Source organism: Curcuma longa, chromosome 14, assembly GCF_044706935.1.
Source record: "Curcuma longa cultivar G26 ecotype Majalengka, Jawa Barat chromosome 14, ITB_CL_G26_1.1, whole genome shotgun sequence".
Classification (NCBI taxonomy): Eukaryota; Viridiplantae; Streptophyta; class Magnoliopsida; order Zingiberales; family Zingiberaceae; genus Curcuma; species Curcuma longa.
Genome location: NC_133874.1, coordinates 6,104,263 through 6,127,992, shown reverse-complemented (window position 1 = coordinate 6,127,992; position 23,730 = coordinate 6,104,263). Strand labels below are relative to the sequence as shown.

At 42.2% G+C, this 23,730-nt stretch overlaps 4 protein-coding genes and 1 pseudogene across 4 annotated transcripts; 1 reads left to right on the top strand and 4 right to left on the bottom strand.

The window, feature by feature from the left end:
* The first annotated feature begins 873 nt into the window (after nucleotides 1–873).
* LOC141845537 (protein SPIRRIG-like) lies at nucleotides 874–5,744 on the top strand. The gene is made up of 5 exons (XM_074733595.1): nucleotides 874–1,186; nucleotides 2,140–2,448; nucleotides 2,543–2,849; nucleotides 2,988–3,134; nucleotides 4,083–5,744. Exons 1-5 carry the CDS (start codon nucleotides 909–911, stop codon nucleotides 5,256–5,258), a joined length of 2,217 nt encoding a protein of 738 aa, XP_074589696.1. The 5' UTR covers nucleotides 874–908; the 3' UTR covers nucleotides 5,259–5,744.
* A 225-nt stretch (nucleotides 5,745–5,969) lies between these two features.
* LOC141845311 (meiotic recombination protein DMC1 homolog) lies at nucleotides 5,970–8,466 on the bottom strand. Its single transcript, XM_074733380.1, has 14 exons — nucleotides 8,385–8,466; nucleotides 7,994–8,085; nucleotides 7,847–7,918; nucleotides 7,706–7,744; nucleotides 7,573–7,630; nucleotides 7,447–7,492; nucleotides 7,295–7,340; nucleotides 7,156–7,217; nucleotides 6,986–7,052; nucleotides 6,797–6,889; nucleotides 6,651–6,719; nucleotides 6,471–6,549; nucleotides 6,109–6,275; nucleotides 5,970–6,014 (listed from the first exon to the last, which is right to left on the bottom strand). Exons 1-14 carry the CDS (start codon nucleotides 8,464–8,466, stop codon nucleotides 5,970–5,972), a joined length of 1,017 nt encoding a protein of 338 aa, XP_074589481.1.
* A 221-nt stretch (nucleotides 8,467–8,687) lies between these two features.
* On the bottom strand, nucleotides 8,688–9,632 carry LOC141844713 (uncharacterized). The gene is made up of 4 exons (XM_074732710.1): nucleotides 9,548–9,632; nucleotides 9,275–9,432; nucleotides 9,110–9,190; nucleotides 8,688–9,050 (listed from the first exon to the last, which is right to left on the bottom strand). The coding sequence occupies exons 1-4, from the start codon at nucleotides 9,630–9,632 to the stop codon at nucleotides 8,871–8,873; spliced, it is 504 nt and encodes a 167-aa protein (XP_074588811.1). The 3' UTR covers nucleotides 8,688–8,870.
* A 276-nt stretch (nucleotides 9,633–9,908) lies between these two features.
* LOC141845495 (uncharacterized) lies at nucleotides 9,909–12,819 on the bottom strand (annotated as a pseudogene).
* A 6,134-nt stretch (nucleotides 12,820–18,953) lies between these two features.
* On the bottom strand, nucleotides 18,954–22,141 carry LOC141845272 (10 kDa chaperonin 1, chloroplastic-like). Its single transcript, XM_074733336.1, has 6 exons — nucleotides 21,909–22,141; nucleotides 21,777–21,827; nucleotides 21,218–21,283; nucleotides 21,087–21,134; nucleotides 19,716–19,745; nucleotides 18,954–19,173 (listed from the first exon to the last, which is right to left on the bottom strand). Exons 1-6 carry the CDS (start codon nucleotides 22,077–22,079, stop codon nucleotides 19,105–19,107), a joined length of 435 nt encoding a protein of 144 aa, XP_074589437.1. The 5' UTR covers nucleotides 22,080–22,141; the 3' UTR covers nucleotides 18,954–19,104.
* Nucleotides 22,142–23,730: the final 1,589 nt, after the last annotated feature.

Here is a 23,730-nt window from a genome sequence, read left to right as displayed (position 1 = left end):
GCTTCACTCTCATCATTTCCTCCAATTCCAATTCTGTATAAGGCAATATTTCTTCTTCTACACCAGATTTCTCCTTCTTTGACCTGCCCACTTCTATTGAGTAACAGAAAAATTCTTCCTTCATATATTGAGTCTGGTGCAGTTTTGGCAGGTTGGATTTAATCTTAGTTGTGTTGGGTTGGATTTAATTTTAACATGCCAGATTTTGTTTTTAATGGCTTTCTTTCTTTTTCTATTTATTTTTGTAACCAAGTATCTAGTCCTTGCGTGCTGACTAATCCCGGGATGGATGGTCCGGCTCCACATTCCACCCACTAAGTAAATCCAAGAAGCGTCGTGGTTCTTGACGTGGCGACCCAACATCACCAGTAGTTCAATCGTCGTAGATGTGCCTTGCGTGGGAATTGAACTCTGGTTGCTTGGGAATGCACCTTGCCTCTTACCACCACACCAAGCCCGCGCGGGGGGGGGGGGGGGGGGGGGGGGGGGAGCACTTTCTTTCTTTTTCTAGAATCATATAAATTATGTTCAAACCAAATCATATTGAATCAAATTGAATAGGTGTGATTCCTTTACATCAGACTCGCTTCGTATTGTACAAATTCGAATAGCAATTATAAACGAGGGGACTTTTGGAAATGTTGAATGATAGCTAATTGTGGCTTCATTTAACACAAAAGGTTGTAATGAACTACTAGCTCATTAATCTTTGGATGGTTGGAATACATTGTTTAGTTTCAAGAAATAAGTGGATGAGAGTGAAATTAGGAACCCTCAATTTAGGGGTGTTTGCATTTTAGTGAAAACAACCTCAAATAGTTGGGAGTCACTACTCGTTATTGGATTAAAATTGAGTGGTGATTAATGTTAGCAGTGAGTTCCAGGAAAAATCTCCTTCAACATGGGACATGCCAGCAAAGACAATGGCTGGTGGAAGAGCGTGGGCATACAATGGAGGTGCTTGGGGAAAGGAAAAGGCTTGTAGTACTAGAAACTTGTCGCACCCTTGGCACATGTGGAAGCTTGATAGCATTTATGAACTTCTGAAACGAGATTACCAGCTTCGTCCTGTTGCTATTGAGGTATTTAGCATGGATGGCTGTAACGATCTTCTGGTTTTCCATAAGAAGGAGAGAGAGGAAGTCTTCAAAAACTTGGTCGCAATGAACCTTCCACGGAATAGCATGTATGTTTCTTTCCATTTGGCTTACATTTTTACAAGTGTTTGGTAGCATATGCATCATTTATTAAAATTTTGCTATATCCTTTTTACTGGCATTCTTGTTACTACAGATCTTACTTTAGACTGTAATCATTGACTAAGAGTAGCATTCTATGTTATGGTGGAAAAATGTTAGCTCATGTTGCAAGATAGTAGCTTCCATCTTTTTTCCAGAATTGGTTTCAAAATTATAGGAAAAAAAGGGTTATCTGCATCTTTTGTTTCGGACAGGTTAACATTTTTGGTTAAAAAAAAATTATAGGCTTTTCCATTTTTTGTAATTTTCTGAGTTATGCTATAATATCTTTCTTCTTTATTCTTATAGGTGCTTTTGATGTCCTTGTGAATCTCTGTTCTTTTCTTTCACATTGTTAACATCAGATCTAGAACTTTTTGGAAGAGGTAATTCATGGATTTCATGTTAGAATGAACTTTTGATTGTTTGAGCAGAACATTAAGGTTGGTTCTTCTAGGAATTGACATAGATGTTTTTACAAGTCACAACACAATTCTTGATGTATGAAAAACAAGAGATTTTCTCTTTCCTTTTTCTGGGCAGCAAGGTGGTTGTGGAAATATTTCCTGCAATTTTGTGCATTATAAATGGATATTCAACTTGTTAATTTCTTTTGTGGTTGTGAAGATACTATGTTTTATTTCTCTGTTCTTATCTGTCATTACTTCAACACCTAAAGGCTTTTCTAGTGGTCTAAATTTTCATTAATTGCTGTTGTTCTTTTCTTCCTTACGTGGTTGTGCCATTTTTCTCGTTCTTCCATTTGAGTATAGTACAAATGGAGTTGAAAATAGTGGTGGATTTTTCTCTTCAATGTGTCATAAGGTTGTCTTCTGTATCTCAATTTATAGTTCCTCGGCGTTGAAAGGAGTAAAATGCTCATACATTATAATGCTAACAGGTTGGACTCAACAATATCTGGGTCATCAAAAAAAGAAGGCAATGAGGGAAGTCGCCTGTTTAAGATCATGGCAAAGTCCTTCTCAAAAAGATGGCAAACTGGAGAAATCAGCAATTTTCAGTACCTCATGCACCTTAACACTCTTGCAGGACGTGGGTACAGTGACCTTACTCAATATCCAGTATTTCCATGGATTCTTGCAGATTATGAAAGTGAAACTCTGGATTTGAAGAATTCTCAGACATTCCGAAAACTTGATAAACCAATGGGATGCCAAACAGCAGAAGGAGAGGAAGAGTTCAAGAAACGGTTAGCCTGCTTTCCTTTCATAAATTTGGTTTCCCTCTCTATCAATATCTAAATATTCTCCTTTTCTGTCTTATTTTTCTTCTGTATGTTTCAGTTATGAAACCTGGGATGATCCTGATGTTCCCAAGTTTCACTATGGTTCCCATTATTCCAGTGCCGGAATTGTACTTTTCTATCTTGTTAGGCTGCCACCATTCAGCACAGAAAATCAGAAGCTACAAGGAGGACAGTTTGATCATGCAGACCGTTTGTTCAATAGTGTGAGGGATACATGGTCCAGTGCAGCTGGAAAAAGCAACACATCAGATGTGAAGGAACTAATCCCAGAATTCTTTTATATGCCTGAGTTTCTTGAGAACCGTTTTAACCTCGACTTAGGAGAAAAACAGTCAGGCGAAAAGGTATTATGATCGGTTAAGTACCATCCAGTTTTCTTTTCCATAGCAGTGCATCTATCTGCACATACTTTCATTATTTTTTGGAGATAATTTTCTTTCTCGCACCCGCGCTTTGTGAAGCTGACATGAGGCCCTTTTTAGGTTGGCAATGTTGTTCTACCCCCTTGGGCCAAAGGTAGTACTAGAGAATTCGTAAGGAAGCACCGAGAAGCTTTGGAATCAGATTATGTTTCTGAAAATCTGCACCACTGGATAGACCTTATATTTGGATATAAGCAGAGAGGGAAGGTAGGTATCTGTTCTGAAATTATAGGACCTGTATTATTGTCAATGCCGTCACCATCTTCTGTTCTAACCCTTGATGCTAACATGTTAATATAGCATGATGCGAACAAGATCCATCTGCTCAGCGCAACTGGTTAGGACATACAATAACATCATCTGGAAGAACTCGCTTTGCCCTCCTAGTCATTCTGACTATAAAGAAATTTTTTTACTCAATCCAAAATAGGCTTTAGAGCTGAGTTTAACAACTGTTGTCTCATTCCCACCTATTCTTAGTCATCTAATGCTCTATTTTCTAGGATTGTTTTTCATTGATTTGATATTCACTGAACTTTTTAATTGCATCTCTAATGAGATTCATCCCATTTTAGATTCTTTGATCCACAAGTATTGTGTTGACAAAAGCACTTATAACCTGAATTTACTTTGAAGACAAAAGATACATGTTATAGGATTGTTGGACCTTTTTTATTTGTCATACATATTGCAGGGAGTCTGTGATTTATACACTTGACCTTTACACCCCATCTCTCAAGTTCCAGATGCCGATCCTTTTTGCCAATTTGATATGATTTAACTTTGAGAAACTATAATAACTTTGGATAAAGACCAATTCTCATTGATATTGCTGTCATGTATAAATCATGGTCATTTCAATTTCTTCAGAATTTGCTAGTTCTTATTAACTAGGCTTTAGATTACCATGTGTTGCGAGGTCTTATTCATTAGACTTTAGTCAAAACAACTGACTTTTCTTTCATTAACATCATGGACCTCAGAATCTATAGATGGATAATTATCAGAGATATTTCTTGTCTCCCTGAAAGAATATGGATAAATTTGTGATAGGTGTTTCTTTTTATTTACAATATGGAAATGTCCTATTTAATTTGTCTAAACTTTCTTGTTTGACGAGTTCTTTTGGTGTTTAATGATGTCAAACTCTTACAGGCTGCCGAAGAAGCTACTAATGTTTTCTATCACTACACGTACGAAGGAAATGTGGATATAGATTCAGTTACAGATCCTACTATGAAGGCCTCAATCTTAGCCCAGATAAATCATTTTGGTCAGACACCTAAACAGTTATTCCAGAAGCCTCATCCTAAGAGGCGAACTGACAGGAAAATTCCCCCTCATCCTCTTCGGTACAGTTCCAATCTCGTTCCCCAGAAAATTCGACGATCTTCTTCTTTTATATCTCAGATTGTGACATTCAACGAAAAGGTTCTTGTTGCTAAGGCAAATAGCGTAATTATTAGACCAGTAACTTATAACAAATATATATCGTGGGGCTTTCCCGATAGAAGCTTGAGGATACTTAGCTACGATCAGGATAAACTTCTCTCCACTCATGAAAATCTTCATTGCGGAAGCCAGATTCAATGTGCTGGAGTCAGTCATGACGGTCAGTTTCTAGTTACTGGAGCGGATGATGGTGTTGTTGCAGTTTGGAGATTTGACAAGGATAACCGATTGGGTAATGGGAGGGTCCTTTGCGCTCATACTGGACAGATAACATGCATCCATGTCAGCCAGTCCTACTCTCTTATTGTGACTGGTTCTGACGATTGTAGTGTAATTTTGTGGGATCTAACTAATCTAGCTTTTGTGAAGCAGCTTCCGCTGTTCCCTGCACCGATATCAGCTGTCCATGTAAATGAGCTCACTGGAGTCGTGCTGACTGCTGCTGGCATTCTACTTGCAGTTTGGAGTGTGAATGGAGATTGCCTTGCATTCGTCAACACCTCACAGCTCCCTTCGGATCTCATTTTGTCAGTTACAAGCGTTACACATTCTGATTGGCATGATACAAATTGGTTTGCGACTGGCCACCAGAGCGGAGCAGTGAAGGTTTGGAACATGGTGCATTATTCGACAGACGAAGCTAACACTGGGAGCAGGTCACCAAAAACCGCCACTGCCGCAGGAGGATTGGCTTTAAGTGGGAAGCCACCTGAATACAATTTGATCTTGCACAAAGTGCTCAAGTCCCATAAGCATCCAGTGACTGCACTTCATGTTACAAGTGATCTAAAACAAATGCTGAGCGGGGATTCGAGTGGACACTTGCTATCGTGGACCATTCCGGACGATAGCTTGAAAGCTTCCGGAGGCCTAGGATGATGATAGTTTAGTCAATCTACTAAGGCTTTAAGAAAGCTCGGGTCCATGAATATGTGACCTAATTTTGATCACTAGCTGACCACTGTTTGGGTAGGGCAACTGTCGGTTTGCCGACACTGATTCTGAAAGAGCATGCCGATATTTTAACAAAGTTTCTGGGCTACGACGATAACCGGCAATAAGGTAACCGGGCTTACAAATAGCAGTGGCTTAACCAACATTTTTTATTTTGGCGAAGGCATTGCAAGCAGGGATTCTGCATTCTGATCCCATGCACTGTATGCTGCTGTTTTTTATACCTGTTGTGGTGTAAATAGGTCATCTCCGATCATTCGACATTATGTTGTATAGGAGGACATGCAATATGCATAGAATGTTTTTGGAGGGGGGAGTGGGGGTGTAATAGCTTTTGGTGGAGTTTGTAAGTGTGAGGAAGGAAGGGGCTTGATATACGTTAATTAATGACATTGTTTTTGTTGTTTATTATTCCAGAGGGTGTAATTTTCCACCCATTGATGATGGTTCTTTAAAAGAAAAATAACAAATATTTACTATTATCCTGGACAGATATAAGCAACAAAAAGGAGGACACACTGTTTATGTTCTATCCAAAATTTTTAAAGAGTATAAGCAAAAGCATCAATAGAAATTAAACTAGTATTTCTTTACGCTGTGTGTCCACGAGAGAGAGGATACATGCCTTGAACGTTTTCAATCCTTCGCGTCCGCGATGCCTCCTGGAGTTATCTGGAAAACGTAATCTCTGGGTCAAAGATACTATCAACAGATCATTCTTCATTTTCACCATTTACTTTCAGAAAAATAAAAGTTGTATAAATTTGAAGGATATGGCTTCGGCCTCTGGAAGATTGGGAGCGTCAAAGATCTTGCACACGCGCTGCTCGCCTTTGCCTTTCCTCAGCATGAGTCGGATGGTGACAGCGTGGGCGAGCACGTGGCCTCCCGCTGGCTTCTTAGGATCCGATATGAACATACCTCCTCCAGGATCCGCAATCACTAACAATTAACAACAAAGCTCCACTATTACATCGTTAAAATGAATATTCGAATTCTGATGATTATAAAAAATCAGCGTCGATGAACACAAGTTGCAAATTATATTACACATCTATTTTGGCATTTATATGGAGCAGGGAATTAAAACTAATTGCGCATTAAACGGAAATCACATGTCGAGATCCGAAATCTAACCTTGGTTAGTTATGAAGACGGCCACATTGAACTCCTCGGCAATCTTAATCAGGCGGGAGAGCATTTGCGCCAATTTTTGCTGCAAAAGAGGGGATGCAATTCACGTTTTTTTCGAAGAAGAAGACAAAATACAATATGAGCTTGTGCTGTGTGACTGTGAGGGATGAGCATTGAGCAAACCTGGCGCTCGGCAAGCTCGCCGCGTCCAGAGAAGTCCACTCGGAACAATGCGATCACGGAATCCACAATCTGCAATCCCACACAGGCTAATTCAAAGTTAGCAGCGGCAGGTGATTGAAAAACAAAATGAAGGCATAGTTTTGGACCAGAAGCCTGAAAGGCTCTTCGGACATTTTGGCGGCGAGGCCGAGGAGTAAATTGTACTGGTGCTCGTAAGTATAGGCACGCGCGTATATGATCTGTTCTTCCACCGTGCACAAATGAATCGGGATTAGCCATTTTTATCAAAGTATAAAAAAGAATTTAAGGAGGTGAAGAAGAATTCTGGGCCTTGCATTATCGAGAACGGCCCCGGCGTCCATCCCAAACCTCTCTGCAATCGGCACGATCCGATCTGGACGGCTGGAGATCCAATCAAGGGAAGACGTGGGCATTTCAAGTGTTGTTTACCTCCAAACCAATCAATCACAGAAGATAATAACTTAATTGGGAATCAGAAGGATACAAAGTTCCCTCGGTGTCGATATACGCGACCTTCCCGTTGCCTCCGTGCATGTGGATCGGTAGCTGTCGAGAGCAAAAATGCTGAGTAAGCCATAAGAAGAGGAAATCTCCAGTGTGTTGAATTGATCACTGAAATGCACCTGTGTTGATACGCAGAGCGTGTGCGCCAATTGCGTCTTCCCTGATCTGCTCGATTTTTGGTCAACAATCACGACTCAGTTAAAGTTACGTTATACTAGAAAACAGGAGGAGCGAAAGGGAATATAAGATCAGTTGCATAAAAGTTTCGAACCGGAATTCTCCAAATGCCTCAGTGATTGAGAGCGTCTCAATTCCGCCTGTTTAATTTCAACCGATTGGATAGTTTGATCAGTGTTGTGGTATTTCTGTTTAGAAGAGGGAATATTTTTAATTTTACCGCCAAGGAGTTCATCCAAAGCTTGGCTCCCCGTGGTAATTCGAATCACCGCCTTTCTCTGTGGAATAGAGTTAAGGTTAGCTGGAACGATCGGCCGTTGAAATGTCATCCAACAGATCGGATGTGATCTTACTCTGAGAAGCAGATCGCTTCCGGTTACGTACCCCATGTTCTGCGATTCGTGAACCAGGGAAATGGATTGAATAGATCAAAATAACGACGCAAGTTAGGGCGATTCAGGAAAAAAAATGGAGATGAAGGAAAGGTGCCTAACCACGAGCTTCTCAGCAGCCTCGCAGATCTTATCCACCTTGGCTTCGGATAGTCCCTTGATCCCCGTTAAGTTCTAGTAAAGATGAGAAAGTGGTGATTGGTTGCTCAATGTTTCTAACGAGATCTGAAGCACAACCATAGATCGAACCTTTTTCGTGTGCATCATTAGACCATTGCAAGTGTAGATCCCTGAATCCTGGAGCTTCTTAATGTCGCCCGCGTTAATCCCTTGCGAAATCACTGCAAGTCCCACTCAATCGATCAAATGAGCAAATTACTGAGAACTAGCAAGCGATTCGACAAAGCCAAGACAAAACAAATCTCCCAGCGAGACCAGAATATGATCGAACAAACACTCCTAGACCAACCCATCAGCTCCAAACTAGCTAAGGAATGGGATAATCAAAATCAGAACCCTAACTGTTCCAACAACGCGACGATCTAAACAACGATCGATAAAAACCCAAACCAGCAAAACGAGTAAGATTTCCTGAAACAACGGCGATAAAACAAGCGAGACTTGCTAGTTCCGAACTTACATTTGTCGATCGATTCGAAGAGCTCTTCTTCTTCTTCATCTTCCCGGTCCAGCAGCTGCAGTTGGCCGTGCTCCTCGATCATCTTCTCTTTCCCAGATCCCAGATCGGAAACCCAACGCGAGAGATGAGAGACGAAGGAGAGGTTTCGAATCTGACTCCGATTCAAGAATTGTGAGCGACTTCCAACTCTTCAGCTATTTATAGAGCTGGACTGCAGCGCTCCCGTCCGTTATTTCCCGCCAAAACGAGCAATTTGAATATTGTATTCAATATATAACACACAAGCAAGACACGTGGACGATGGAAAACTAATAAGAAAGTTAAACTTGAGTTTCTTTCGTCCCCTTCGAAAAGAAAAACAGATCATAATTCATAAATAAAATGCAAGGCAAGTTTCACACAAAGAAATCCACACCATCAAACAACATGTGAACCACTTATATCGAAACAAACAACAAACATAATTTGATATCAGACTGTTTCAGTTCAATCAGAAGAGGTCGATGCCTGATTTGCACAGGGGAGATTCAGTTGCCAGTCTCCCATTACGCGTATGAATTCACCAAAGTTCATGTGCACATCGCCATCGAGATCGACTTCCTTTATCATTGCCTCAACTTCTTCATACTGTACTTCTTTACCAAGCTTGCCCATGACACTCTTGAGCTGCAAGCAGAAGTTGTAATTGGCAAACAGTTAAATTCTTGCATTTTATGATCAGTTACCTCATCGGGAGAGATCAGTCCGTTGTCATCTTTATCGAAAAGTTTAAAGGCTTCTTTCAGTGCCTCCTCAGCATTAGCCTCCTACGAAGGCAAGGAAGAGGCAAATTTAAGATTTTACGACGAACATATCGATGATCCCAACGATGTTAAGCACAGCTAAATTACCATATTTGCGTTAAAAATTATGTCCTGAAACTCATTTAACTCGATGGTTCCATTCCCATCTGTGTCCACCTCCTTGATCATATCCAGCAGGTCTTTGCTGGTCGGATGGTAACCCATGGATTGAAGGACATACTCCAGTTCTTGAGCCGTGATGTGGCCTATCGCATTCTCACATCAAAAGAGGAAATAAAGACTAAACAACCTAATTCGATAAACTAATTTGTTGAGAATGATGGAAAGAATTAAAGCAAATTAAAGATAAAATGGGAGAACCATCTCCATTCCTGTCGAAGAGGGCGAAAGCCTCCTGGTGATCAGTTAGGTAAGCCAGGAGATTCTTTTCTTGAAGAGGATCCATGACGGTCTTGAGTAATGAAGAAGCAAGTGAATAAGAATATATAGTCCATTGACTGAAGTTTCCATGAAATAGGATCCTGCATGGGGAAGAAATTTCTGTATCTCCATAATTTCTCTCGAATTTCTAGGAAGGCAAACGCGGCCTTCAGAGACGAACACTGGTAGAGTATTTCAGGTCCGAAAGAGTGTTTAATTTCTCAAGCTAAGCACGAAGCTTCCCGGTGGCTTCCGTGACAAACTGATGCGTTGCCCATGAAATTGTCTACGTCGCAGTTAGTTTGATGATACTAGAAACCGATGAACGAGATAACGTGGGTCGAAATGGAGACATCGACAGACGTCAAAGACCCACCGCATTGTGTTGTGTGGGCTTTGGCTGGTCCAGGCCGAGACAAGGCCACTTGCCTTTGTCACGCAATTTGACGCCAGGCCCAGTCCATTTACTTATGTGCTTGTTACAACCTTGTTACATCGCGTCCGTTCAAACTGGATCCAAGCGCTGTGTTTCGGAGGTGAACAAAGGCTGGTTGGGATTTACAAGTCGAGCTTGCGGCGGGGGAGGCGGCGGCGGGAGGTGGCGGCGGCGAGATCGTCGATTGTCTCCGAGACGAGTTCCTTGAAGATGAGGCGCTCGATGTGGAGGATGGCGTCGGACAATTGGGCGCCCGGACTGGTCCAACAGTCGGTCAGCCCTGCGTTGATGTCCTTCCGGACCGCGCCGACCACGGCGGTGTCCTCCTCGTTGCTCTCCTCCTCCTCAGCTGCCAGATGTTCGCGTATGCGCTGCAACTCGGTCCAGACCTGCCGAAGAAGCAGCTCGTCGCGCCCGGCGAGATGAGCAGTGCGCGATAAGGCTTCCCAACAGGAGACCCGGCGCTTTCTGTCGAGGATCTCGGCGACGGTATCGAAGACGAGGCGGCGGTGGAGGCGGCCCGCCTTGCTCCAGTCGCCGGCGTGGCGCTTCTCCAGCATCGCGTACACGGCGCCGCACGACTCCTTGTAGCGGTCGCAGGCGCGGACGACCTCGCACATGTAGGCGTAGTCGTGGTCCACATCTTCCGGCCAGATGTCCACGTCTCCGTCGTTGGTCGACTCCGTTGAGGACCATTGCGAGTCCTCCCACTCGTCCGTTTGCCGATCTGCAGGTAGGAGCGCATCAGCATTCATGGTGGAAGAAAAATGGTGCAGTCGGGCGACAGCTAGCAGAGTAAGCCTGCGACTCCGAAGAGGGGAGGACGAGTAGTTGATCGGGGGAAGAGATTGTGCGTAATACCTTTGAAATCGATGCAGCGCTTGCTGAGGGGCGAGGGAGAAGGCGAGCCAAGGAATGAGAGGGAGTCAAGAACGGAGACGGGGCTCGGCTGCCGGTCCACCACAGTAACCTTGTCCGCCCCGGTGAACTCCGCAATGCTGTCGACTAGCTTGTTGCATCGCTCCAAAACAGTACGCCCCGATCTGTACTCCACTGCCAGCGATCTCTGCATCGTCCAAGCCACGTAATTGATTTACAATCTCGAGTTGATTCGCGTCCAACGAGGGGAAAAAGAACAGTAGTTGTACCTCGAATTCTAACTGGGAGGACGCACTGCCACTGCTCTCGGAAAATGTGGTGAAGGTATCGTCTTCCGCGAGTGAATAGTTCTTCCCTACGGGGGAAGGATCAGCCGTTGGTCGCTGGGTCCTCGGCGATCGAAGCGGATCGGACCCCGATCGCTTTGGGCTGCGTTTGGGGGAAGACACCGGCGAGCTCTTGTGAACTGGTGCATTTTCCGGACGCCGCTTCACCGGCGAGCTTGGGCTCTCAGGCGATCTCAGCCCTCGATACCTTTGCTCATTCCTTCCCTTGATCGGGCGATCGACCGGCGGGGGCTGGCGGCGGGTAGGAGGAGGGCTCTGGCGACTGGCGCCACTTCTGGGAGGAAGCCGAGGCGGTTTTCTTGCTGGATTCATGATCACGATTGGAGTTTGAACGACATCGCCACTGCGTTGGTAGGCAAAAGGATTGCGGCGGCCATTGACCAGGCAAGAAGGATTGCGGTGGAGGAGCCCCTTGAGCTGAAGCGCCTCCAAAATCTGCTTTACGGTTTCCGTGCCCTTCGTGGAATCGTCGAGTCCTCGCATCTGGAGCCACTTCTCGATCTCGCCGTGAAGTGCCCAAGACTGTTTCGGCTCGGGGAAGAAGTCCTGGACGTCGAAGATCTTCCTCTGGAGTTGCGGGAGCGGTATGGTCTTAGTTGCTCGCTTCGCCATCGTCAAGTTACTTAGCTTGAATTTAGCAACGCTGATCGACTTAAAGAATTCCTCCGCAGTTATTGGCTCAGATTCCACTGGCGCCGGAGAGGCGTGGTCGACGCCGTGGCACGACGGGTCTTTCCGAGCGCGTGCCTCAGAAGCGGATCGCCGGAGCTCGACCCGATCAGGAGCAGATCCACCTTCCCGGCCATCGCTCGAAAGGCCGTCGAGCCCCATTAGCCTCGCGACGACGCTTGGGGACCACCTCTGTTCCTCTCCCGCTTCGGAGGCGCCCGATTGGCTCCCGGTGCTGACTGGCACAGCCGTACGGATCTCTCGCGGACGGATCTCGCCCTTGGAATCAACCACCGCGCGGCTATCGAGAGAGAGCCTCGGAGAGTCGCGGATCGTCCTCCATGAGGTCTTCCCTTCGTCAGCGCTCTCGAAGACCTGGAGCGGCAGGGGAAGAGACCGCCGCGCGGGAGTCTCCCCCGAGACGCCGCCCTCCTGGGAGGAAGGGCAAGGAATCGACGGCGAAGGCGGTGGAAGATGGCTCTCCTTGAAGACCGACAATGCCGACGAAGCCTCCGACTTACCCGACGGCGAAGCCGACCCAGCCGTCTGCAATCGCTCATTCAACGATCAGAAAACCAAAAAAAAAAACACCACCGAAAACACTTTCCGGCGACAATCTCACCGAGGCTACGGGAAGGCTGCGGACGGAGAAGCTGCTGCGCCTCCCGCCAATGAGGCCGCGGTCAAAGAGATGGAGGAGCCCCGCCATGCACCCCATCTGCCGCTGAAGGCGCTGGTCCTCCACTCCTCCTCCGTTGCCGACGGCGCCGGGCGTCATCTTCCCTTTCAGGTCAGATCTCAACCGCTTCCTCTGCTCCTCGACGCCAACTCACTCCGCTCACCCACACACATGGGAGCCCTGTGCGTCGGCTCGCATTCATTCATCGCGACTCCCGCTAAAGGCCTTTAAAAGTGGCGTTGGGCGAGTCAATGACGAAAATACCCCTCTCATAAAAAATAAAAAATAAATTAAAAAAAAAAAGAAGCGTAACAGCGTCCGCATGCACTGACGTCGTTTCCGTTGTGGCGCAGGTTCTCGTGCGGGCGAAGACCAGCTTCCTTAAACGGGCTTAGCACTAAGCATAAAGATTATCGATTAATAAATGAAGCCAAAGAAAGAAGCTTTTGAATGGGGGCGGTTGCGCCGCTGGATTAAGGGTGAGATAATCGCGCGATTAGGGAATGGCATTAACGGGTAGCACGAGAAATGGGCGTCGCGCGTCACCGCAGCACGTGACCGCGGAAAGGGACGGGTGAAGAGGTATTATCTCGGTAGGCGTCGCTGTCGCACCGCGTCCGAGGACCTGAAGTGGGGGCACCTCCTGTGGGTGTCTTTTGTTCGCTGCCTTTATCTTCGGCCTTTTGAGCTTTGTTTACGGGTAAGTGAGCTTTGATTGCCGATTGATTGTACCTATAAACCAACCACTGTTGACGTTCGTCTGCTTGAGGCCCTTCCTCGCTCTCAACCATCAACTACCCTTACTTAACGCCTTATTTACTTGGAGGCGCGGATCGACGAACGAGAGACAAGCATTTATCATGAAAATCTATCCTAGGAGAATAAAAATATCTATATGGTATTTTATTGAATTGTACGAAAAAGTTTCAGTATTATTCATTATTTCACATACATAATTTTTATAATTTCAAAAACATGTATTATATTCCTATTATATCTCTCATTTTCATGTTCAAATTTTTACTCTACTTGATACGATCGAGATGGTAGGGACCTCGAAATTTCAAAAGCATGTATTATATATCCTAGCTAGTCATCCAACTATTCGATCTCGATCTCGAAATTTAAGTTTGACTCTTAGTCGAATCATCACTTAAGTTTATCCTCGTAAAGAGTACTCATCCTTTTCGCTCCACTTTATAGCTTATTTGCCAAATATCTAGTCTAATTGATATGTTTGGACTTCTTCTACTTAGTGTCTGATTGACCCAATCTACTAAGACTTTTCTACAATACCAAATTAGTACAATAACAATAATAATAATGTAAAACAATGTTAGCAACATTGTACTTTAGTTGACCAAAATTTATTCGTCTGGTCGATATTTTAGTCGTCCAAACCTACTAGTCACACTTACTATAGTTCACTTTTCCAACACTTCTCATTACCTAAGGTTCACTTTCTTAGGATTTTCATGAGTTCACTCCTTTAAGACTTTCCACTACTTAAGATTCAGTCCCTTAGAATTTTCCTCTTGTTTGAAGTTCACTACTCCAAGATTTTTTACTACTTAAGGTTTACTCCTTTACGATTTTTTTCTTACTTGAAGTTTACTCTTCCAAGACTTCTTACTACCAAGGTTTATTACCTTAGAGTTTTTCCTCGTCAAGCATTCGATCACCGTTAATCTACTTGGACTTTTCCCTTATCAACATCTGATCAACCTTGACATCACTGAACTTTTGCCCTTGTTACCATCCGTTCAATCTTAACTTGACTAGACTTCTCACTTGCACCAAAAGTGACCAGACTACATTAAATATATTATCAAATAAATATCAAAACCCTATAGATTGATTGCGCCAACAATGAGGTCGCAAGGCAAGGTCGCGAGTGCCATGACTATGACCTCACTCCTCCCCCGAGACCTCATGGTGCGATGGACAAGGCCACGGTTGATTTGCGGCCCGCCATCATCAAGATGCAAAATGTGTTGCTAGTTGTTGAGTAAGCTAGAAGCAAGAAGAATAGATGGAAAGTTAGTTCCGTCCATTTTTGGATGGATGGATGAGAAAACACTCTAAATTTGATCTTTGAATGAATTTAAAATCCTTATGTCTATATTTTTGTAAATAAACAAAGGAAAATATATTGATTCATGTGTAAACCATCCTTTGTATCATCCATGCTCCGAAGTAAACAGGGGCACAAGGCTAGACTACACTCGCTTACCACTACCATGACTACCCGATACACTCGACTACCTTTGTTCGATCGCTCTCAAGCTTCCCGAGAGACAAAGACAAGGAAGATTAGGAGAGGGATATCTACGAAATTTACACTCTGTTGTGTGGTACCATACTTTGTGCATTCAATTTTTAAGTGAACAAACTTGGGGGTTGTGTTCTTAGTCAAAGTTCTTGATTATCCAATTTATTCATTCTAGCTAATCTTGTTGATTTGGCCAACTTGATGAGCTCGGCTTATCCGCCTATCATGATCAATTCAACTAACTTGATTGGATCACACTTCCAACTCTCATTTCATCTCATTCCACCAATCCTTCAAAAGCTATATATGTTTATTTGGAAGAAATGAGGAGAAAGGTGAGGGAGAGGAGAAAGGTGGAGGGAGACATTGATGCAAATGCAATTATGATCTTTGACAAGAAGAGAGGAAGAAGGAATAAAATATTATCTCCCTTGGCTAAGATGACAAGGGGAAGCAATGATTGAGGGCTTGTAAATGATGAGAGTTGATGAATGAACGATGCCTAACAAATTGATCAATCATTGTCAATCAACAATACGATGGTTGGCATGGCTGAAGACGGATGATGATGTAGGTGAATCAATTTTGATGGAACAAAAAAATCTGTGACGTTGACCATTGATCAAAGAATTGCTTGTACTTTCAGATTTATCCGGTAGACCGAGAGAAGATCGTTCACTTTCAGAATATTGGAATACAATCAAAGTCTTACATTAAAATATATTTAAAAAATTATGAATTTATAAGATGGAAAATATTTCTATATTGATATGAGACCTTTTTGGGGATAATGATAAAACTCTCAGTTAGGGGAGTTCAGACCCGGACAATGGGGATAATGATAGGGGGGCTCTTAGTAGGGAGAGTTTAGACCCGGACAATGGGGATAATGATAGGGGGCTCTCAGTAGGGAGAGTTCAGGCCCAGACAATGGGGATAATGATAGGGGGCTCTCAGTAGGGGGAGTTCAGACTCGGACAATGGAGATAATGATAGGGGGGCTCTCAATAGGGGGAGTTCAGACCTGGACATGGGGATAATGATAGGGGGGCTCTCAATAGGGGGAGTTCAGACTCGGACAATAAGGATAATGGTAGAGAGGCTCTCAGTAGAGTAGGGGGCTCTCAGTAGGGGGAGTTCGGACACGGACAATGAGGATAATGGTAGAGAGGCTCTCAGTAAGGGGAGTTCGGACCCGAACAATGGAGATAATGGTAAGGGACTTTCAGTAGGGGGAGTTCGGACTCGGACAATGAGGATAATGGTAGAGAGACTCTCAGTAGGGGAGTTCGGACTCGGACTCGAACAATGAGGATAATGGTAGAGAGACTCTCAGTAGGAGGAATTCGAACCCGGACAATGGAGAACAATGGAGAAAATGGTAGAGAGACTCTCAGTAGGGGGAGTTCGGACTCGGACTCGAACAATGAGGATAATGGTAGAGAGACTCTCAGTAGGAGGAATTCAAACCCGGACAATGGAGAACAATGGAGATAATGGTAGGGAGGCTCTCAGTAGGAAGAGTTCGGACCCGAACAATGGTGATAATGATAGGGAGGCTCTTAGTAGGGAGAGTTCGGGCCCAATTATCACTACTGGTACGAGGTTTCAATATCATATCATTGTGAAGATATTTTGATTCCATCCGTATTAACACAGAATTCCTTGAAGTTCGAAGCATGGATATCTAAATTATCAAAAAAAAAAAAAAAAATCAATTAGATTGAGGAAATTTCCTACAGCAATTAGCACCATGCAGCCAGCCAGCTAACTGGAGCCGAAATGAACTCCAAGCTGGCACATGCATGATTTCTAACCACAGTCCAAAGGAAGCAGTTAAGGAAACTAATTATAGAACGACGACGTACGTACCATTGCAAGTTGGAACATTGAACTCAACAGTTTCACAGAGGGGACCGTCCTATCTAAAGACAACTTAAAATGGCTCAACAAACACCATTAATCCTCATCTTACTCACCTTAAATCTGGAAAGCACACACAAAAAGAAAAAAAAACACAACTAAAATATCATTGTGTTAATCAGGGACCACAACTAACATGCATGCAGCACGCTCACTTCATTCCTGGTTACCCATCCTGCATTTCTAGCATCAGATCGAACACAGCTGTTGCAACATCAATGTCCTTAAAGACGCCGTAAAATTGGTGCCACATTTATTGGGCGATCCATCCATCACACTTGCTTACTAATCTACTACAATATCCTTCAGTAATACTTGACCTAGCTGAAATCCCTTCTTCTTTTTTTTTTTATCTGTGCGGAGAAGGATGAAGACTCCACTCCCTCCTTTGCAGGTGGCAGACACACGCACCTTCGCTTGTCTCGTGGCTTTCCAATTTTCACGTACGTCGCAATTAACACGCACGCATATGGACAAAGCAACAGAGACCACCCCTGTGTCCCCTGCTTTTCCACGTTCATGTGTTATCCACAGCAAGCTCGATCTCTTCCTCTTCCTCTTCCCCATTCTCGCTAGCTACCTGTCATGTCGCCTTCGTTGTGCGGCATGGCTCTCGCACATGGAAGGATAAAGGGAAGAAGGAAAAAAAAAGGAATCGAGCGTGGCTTTTGGTCGATCCCTCGATAGGTCACATGCAAGTTCATGCATGCATCGTCCCCTTGGCTGCTGTTGGATATCCCTCCTACAAAGGACGGGGTTGGGCTTAAAATATACATTGCATGCCTGCCCTTTAATTCACTGGTTCCCATGAGCTAGCTAGCTAGCTGGTGAGGTGAATGTGGCCAGCACAAACGTCCTGAGGACAGGAGGGAAGGCACATCTCCCAAGTGTGTACCTTCTGTTAATTTTCTAGCTGGCATCTCGATCGAGCTAGTAGGAATGTTGACTGCCTATTGGTCGGATCGATTCCTCCAGGCCCGAGTTCTCGCTAGGTTCGAAGTTTAGGCTACACATGGCTAGCCAATTACCATGTGCCTAGTCCAACCATCTTTTGATTTAAGGTAGACCATATATCCTGATGAAATCTAGCTAGGATATATAAAATTATTGATTGGATTTGATTATATCTAGCTGATACGCTTTTCTCTAACTTTCTCCGTAATTTATGAAAAGAACTTTTCCTTGGTGCATGATATATATCTAGGGGGAGCCCAAGGCTAGTGTTTTTATCAGAATGAACATGGAGCTAGCACCATTAAAGTGACTATTCCATAGGTTCAAATCTTTAAACCAACAATTATTCAATCAGCCAAAACAAGTTGATTCAATTGTATAACCAACATTCGAATCAGAAGATATCCATTTCAACCGGTATCAACCCCAAAGACAAGTTTTGGCCCCAAATGATTTCGCATGATAGGTTAAAAGACGACGAAGTAGCTATCGTTCAAGCGATGCTCTTTCTCATCATGGCTAGCGCAGGGGAGGGATCGAACCCATCGCCTCATTGTAAGCAACTGCCCTGCGCTAACCATGTGAGCAAGCCCGTGGTACAAAAACAAGTTGATTCAAGCCTCAACATCGTATAACTAACATTCGAATCAGAAGATATCCATTTCAACCGGTATCAACCCCAAAGACAAGTTTTGTAGCCAAATGTGTCCCAAATCCATCTTTTTTATTTTTAATATTTTATTAATTATACCAAATTGTTAAAAATTATCATCTTTAATAAATTTAACCATGTTATAGAATCATAAATATTTATTGCCCCTTTTTAACCTTTATTTTTAGTAAATAAATAAAATTATTATTTTAAACAAATGTTTACCAATTTCCAAGTCCATTAAGTGAACTTAACACAACAGAAGTAAGAATATAATTACCCTCATTATCCTTATCAATAACAATAATATCGACATCCAGGACGACTTCCATTTGTTCATAATGCAGATTCCAATTTTCCACCGCATGACCGGATAATAAGAATAATTTTCGCATTCAAAACATGCTAAAATTTTAATCGCCTCATTATCCATCGAAAAAGTAAATTTTATGTTTTAATATATTTTTGTTAATTTTCTGAAGTCACACGACTCCTTCCAATAATCATAAAAAAAAACAATCCATAAAACACGATACAAAAAGAAATGAACTCATCATCCAGCATATTAGCATTGATGTCTAAGTAGATGAGTATCCAAAATAATTGGTTTTAAACAGTGTAAGCTGCTAATGGACTCGCTGAATGATATCATAAACATGCAAAAAAAAAAAAAAGTAGAAATCAATCTATTCGACAACAGCTAGCAGATCACCAGATTTACAAAAACAGTGTTTGGCCTCCGTTCCCAAGTCCACCTGTATAGAGAATTATAACAGGACTAAGTTCCTCTTATGGTTAAGAATGTCAGATAAAGCACTAGATGTGGCTCAAGATTCTTGACTTGCCAAACTAATTCAAATGATTTGCACCAAAGTGCTACATTACATTTATATTAGCTCAGTTCAGATCAAGAACTCTCCCCACACAATTTGATTTCTTACCTTCTTAATAACTAAATTAGAGGGATACACGACCAAGGAAAGCACACTTAATATAATGTTTCTCTAGTCAAAGTCTACTTTTCATTTCAGAAAATGATTTCAATGAGTGAAATAATGAAATAAGAGAATATATATATTTAAAGATGACTGACAATCTGTAAGCAAATAAGTTGAATTAATTATAATTAAAAAAGTGAGGTAACGTGAAATGTAAAAAAAAAATTTAACCCTCTAAGTAGAAGTTATGATAGCTTCATTCATACTAATAGCATTTCCGGTAACAGTAAGTCTATATGGCATCAAGAAGATCTCAAATCATACAACAAAAAGTTACAGTGTGTGATGATACCACATACCTCATATGCATTAATATCCGAAAAAAGAACCTGCAAATGAAAGAGGCGCTGTCAGACAAGCAGGAAAGAAGAATAAGGAGAGAGAATTTCCAACAGTGAAGAAGAGCCAAGGATTCTACAAATTTAAGCAACAGTGGTTCATATTCAAGGTAATGTTTGGGGTGCCAAAAGATAGCATCTGCAGCTAAAAAAGTGATCCTTAAATGCATGGAGTCAGCAGGAAGAGAAAAAAGAAAAAGATGAATAACAAGGCAAAGTTGCTTAAAGAAGAAAGAGCAAATGCTAATATTTCTGTGCAAAGAGATGAACAAATCCAAGAAGTGAGCAATAAAAAGCAAAGTAAGTGATCAATCAATCTATTCAACAGTAGCAATTTAGAATAGCCATGGCATCACAATTGCTCATTCAGGCAAAAAAGCATCAAATATAAATTTGCCAAGGCAGAAAGTTAACCACTATCTTACTAAGTGGTTCTATGAGGCAGACATTCCATTTCATATAGCCTCTCCACAATATGAGAGGCAAGAATATACTCTGGGTTGCAAAGATCCAACTCCTTATAAACTAGGTAAACCTTTATGTAAAAAAGAAGAAGTGACAGATTAAAAAAGATTTGCAAGCTCTTATGAATGCTTGGAAGAGACCTGATTATACTTTTATAACCAATTTGTTGACAGATAAGAAGAATGGAAGCATTATGAATTTGAGTGTAAATTGTGAATTAGGTAAAAGTTTTTTAAAGTCCATTGATGCATATTTGAACTCCCGCATGGTCAATTACATAAAGAAGATTAGGGAAGGTGTAGATCATGACAAATAATGTTGCAGTAAATTCAGCAGCTAAGAGATTAATGAAAGAGGAGCGCCCACACATATTTTTATTTTGGTGTCATGTGCAGCCCACACTATTGATTTGATGCTTAAGGAGATTGGTAGAGAATTAAAGGCAGAAACTCACTGTTTTTGTATACAACCACTATAAGACTTTGAGCATGATATGTCACTTTATTCAAACGAATGATATTGTATAAGCAATAATCATATGATTTGCAACTTCTTTTCTTTCAGGTCATATAAATGCAAAGGGCAAAGTCAAACACAATGCTAGCTAAGTAAAAATAATAATGATCTAGAGAAAACATGCTCAAGTTGGAAAACTAATACTAAGTTGGCAAGAAAGGAGAATTTTTTTTTTATAGCCAAGCTTATCCACAATATTATATCTAAGGAACTTGCCTACAACAATATAAATTAAACTCAGTGATAGAAAATACGACATTTATCTTCATCAACAGTTACTTCGTGCTCTTATGAATTTGAGCATCACAAATATTGGATTTGAATAAGCATAATAAATGTACTAAAAAGTACCTTCTTCCCAGCTTCGACCTCAGTGACATCAGAACCAACCGACAGTATCTGTTAAGAGCATTGCATCTTAGAGGATAGTCACTTGTTGGCTAAGATAAGTAACATAAGTAGATGAATTTACTGTTTCTTACCTCGCCCATTAAATAACGTTCAAATTTAACAGCTGACTTTGGAAGTAATACGCCTCCAGAAGATTTCTGATCAAGAACTTTACCAATTAGCATGAAGAAAAAATAATTGCACCGAGTAACAAACTTAGCATCTTGTTGAATATACAGAAGAAATTTGACAGGTGCTTTCTCTTCCTCCTAAATTTCCCATTCCTATGGCACGAGCTAACAACTATACCCTAGAACAACGTAATTTTGTATATACTTATTCAAAACTAGACATTAAAAAGAGGCAATTCTGACAATTATGCGTCCGTCAACATAATCAAATCGGGATGTTGGTAGAAATATTCTGAAAGAAGACACAACTTTCGAGTTCATACCAAGGGTTTCAGATTAAATTGCAGTTCTTGTTAAAACTACCTTCCACATCCCTATCTAAAGTTCAATCTTCATCTTCGATACAGGGCAAAATTAAGAACACAAATTATCACCATAGAAAACGATGAAGCCAGAGCTTGTAGTAGCTTAAACAACGGGTACATAAATATAAACCACAGAAACGAAGAAAGAGGAAAACCTCAGGAAGCTCCTCGAGACGAATGAGGACCCGATCCGCTTGCGGGGCCACCTGAAATCGAGGGAAAATCATAAAGGAAGTGAGTTTCCGACGCGGAAAATCGATTAAAGAGGGAGAGGGGCAGAAACAGACCTTCGAGGGTTCCCATTTAACGGCGCGGATACCAAGCGCGGCACCGCTCCTCCGTGAGGAAGGAAGGCTCCAGTGGAGGGAGGAGCCACCTACGCGAAGAGATGGAGGAGAAGTGCGAGAGTAAGGGGGGTGGAGGAAAGGCTTGGCGGCGGCGAGAAGAGAAGACGCCATGGTCGTCGAAAGTCGAAAAGCTCTAACCTAGAGACGATAAGATGAGTGAGACAGCGACTGCTCCGGCCACGATCCCTGATTTAAATCTCTCTCCGAATCACCGAGAAAACTTAAACTAGGTTTTTTTTTAAATTATTTTTTATAATTATTTTATTTATTCTCCTAAATATTTTTATATGCGAATTGTTTATTTTACTTAGGGAAGGAAATGAATTCTAAGTACTCAATGATATTTTTAAGACAATTTACTCAATTACATATGTAAAATTTCATAATACTTAAATCAATTATTATAGTTTTATCGGCAAAAATTAAAAAGGCGTTCGTTCTATATTAAAATAATATTTTAATGTTATTATATATTAAAAAATTAATGCTGATAAAAATTTCTTTAAAATTAATTCAATTATGAAGTGATTGTTAATTATATTATTGTACGACGACTATTAGTACATTATTATAATAATATTAAGCTAACTGCTACCATTGATATTATAATGCCACTTATGTACGACAACCCTAATACATCGATTGTGACTGTACAGTGGACTCCTTGAACAAAGCCACACCAATTGATTATAGTCTTCGATTAGCATGCAAGCAATAAAAAACCTCAAGGTACGTACGTACAATTTGATCCACCATGAAAGAACAGTCTGGCTAGCTAATTAAGTGACCAATGGTTGTCAATTATGTGAATTATCTGAGCATGCAGGATTCTGGAACCAGGAACGAAGTAGATGAACAGGACAGTCAAATACACATGGAAATTAAAGAAAGACTTGCTAGCTAGGGACGACGATAACAGTTTGAGGTGTCAGAGATAGGAAGCTAGCACAGTCGTCGTAAAGGAGAACTACTCAGAACTCAGAAGTCAGACTGCATGACAAAAGTGGCATCCCCGTTCTAAGCGGGTACAAAGTCAGACTGAAAAGGCTCGCGAAGTGATCATCGATCAGCAAAAAAACAAAAAATAATTAATGCACATATCTAGAAACAAATTCAAGCTGCAAGGATCACTCACATTTATTGGCATTGATGCATGGTGATTGGTATATCAAGTCAAGACTTGATCTGAGAGAGAAATGACACGTTGGACATAAGACTTAACTCTAGGATTGATTAGTTAGGTCTCACATCTTAAACTTTGTGCTTGAAATTCGCACTCGAGCTCCTTACCCAAGCAAAGAGGTCGAGCCCTGATTCAGCTCCTTACCCGATTCGGCAACCAGCTCGGCTCAGAACAAAACGCTCTCTTAGCTCAGCTCGGGACTACTCAACACCTGACAGCTCCTTGCCCGACTTGGTAACCAACCCGCCTTAGAACAAAACACTATCTTCAGCTCGGGACTCAACACCCGACAGCTCCTTGCCCGACTTGGTAACCAACCCGCCTCAGAACAGAACACTATCTTCAGCTCGGGACTCAACACCCGACCCTTCTTCGAACACAACTCTCGCTCTATATCCGACTTTGAGCTACAACTCAACTCCTTGCTCAATACCTTACTTTGTGCTCTATTCATTGTCCTACTCAATGTTCAATCAGTTCAGTCCCTCCGAATCTGACTCTTGATACTCCGTCATTTAACTTGTCAGACTGTCGCGCAGAAGGACATGTGTTATATGATATAATATTTGGGGTAGCTCA

What these genes read in the sequence shown, in the direction of transcription:
- LOC141845537 (XM_074733595.1), top strand. Translation starts at nt 909, where the DNA reads ATGCCAGCAAAGACAATGGCTGGTGGAAGAGCGTGGGCATACAATGGA. An exon ending in AACCTTCCACGGAATAGCAT is followed by an intron (nt 1,187 to 2,139) that starts GTATGTTTCTTT and finishes TAATGCTAACAG; the next exon opens with GTTGGACTCAACAATATCTG. An exon ending in AAAAACAGTCAGGCGAAAAG is followed by an intron (nt 2,850 to 2,987) that starts GTATTATGATCG and finishes GGCCCTTTTTAG; the next exon opens with GTTGGCAATGTTGTTCTACC.
- LOC141845311 (XM_074733380.1), bottom strand. Translation starts at nt 8,466, where the DNA reads ATGATCGAGGAGCACGGCCAACTGCAGCTGCTGGACCGGGAAGATGAA. An exon ending in CGCTCTGCGTATCAACACAG is followed by an intron (nt 7,218 to 7,294) that starts GTGCATTTCAGT and finishes TGCTCTCGACAG; the next exon opens with CTACCGATCCACATGCACGG. An exon ending in ATCTTCCAGAGGCCGAAGCC is followed by an intron (nt 6,015 to 6,108) that starts ATATCCTTCAAA and finishes CCCAGAGATTAC; the next exon opens with GTTTTCCAGATAACTCCAGG.
- LOC141844713 (XM_074732710.1), bottom strand. Translation starts at nt 9,632, where the DNA reads ATGGATCCTCTTCAAGAAAAGAATCTCCTGGCTTACCTAACTGATCAC. An exon ending in CTTCGACAGGAATGGAGATG is followed by an intron (nt 9,433 to 9,547) that starts GTTCTCCCATTT and finishes AGAATGCGATAG; the next exon opens with GCCACATCACGGCTCAAGAA. An exon ending in TAATTTTTAACGCAAATATG is followed by an intron (nt 9,191 to 9,274) that starts GTAATTTAGCTG and finishes TTGCCTTCGTAG; the next exon opens with GAGGCTAATGCTGAGGAGGC.
- LOC141845272 (XM_074733336.1), bottom strand. Translation starts at nt 22,079, where the DNA reads ATGGCGTCTTCTCTTCTCGCCGCCGCCAAGCCTTTCCTCCACCCCCCT. An exon ending in TTAAATGGGAACCCTCGAAG is followed by an intron (nt 21,828 to 21,908) that starts GTCTGTTTCTGC and finishes CCTCGATTTCAG; the next exon opens with GTGGCCCCGCAAGCGGATCG. An exon ending in GTCTCGAGGAGCTTCCTGAG is followed by an intron (nt 21,284 to 21,776) that starts GTTTTCCTCTTT and finishes GTTCTTGATCAG; the next exon opens with AAATCTTCTGGAGGCGTATT.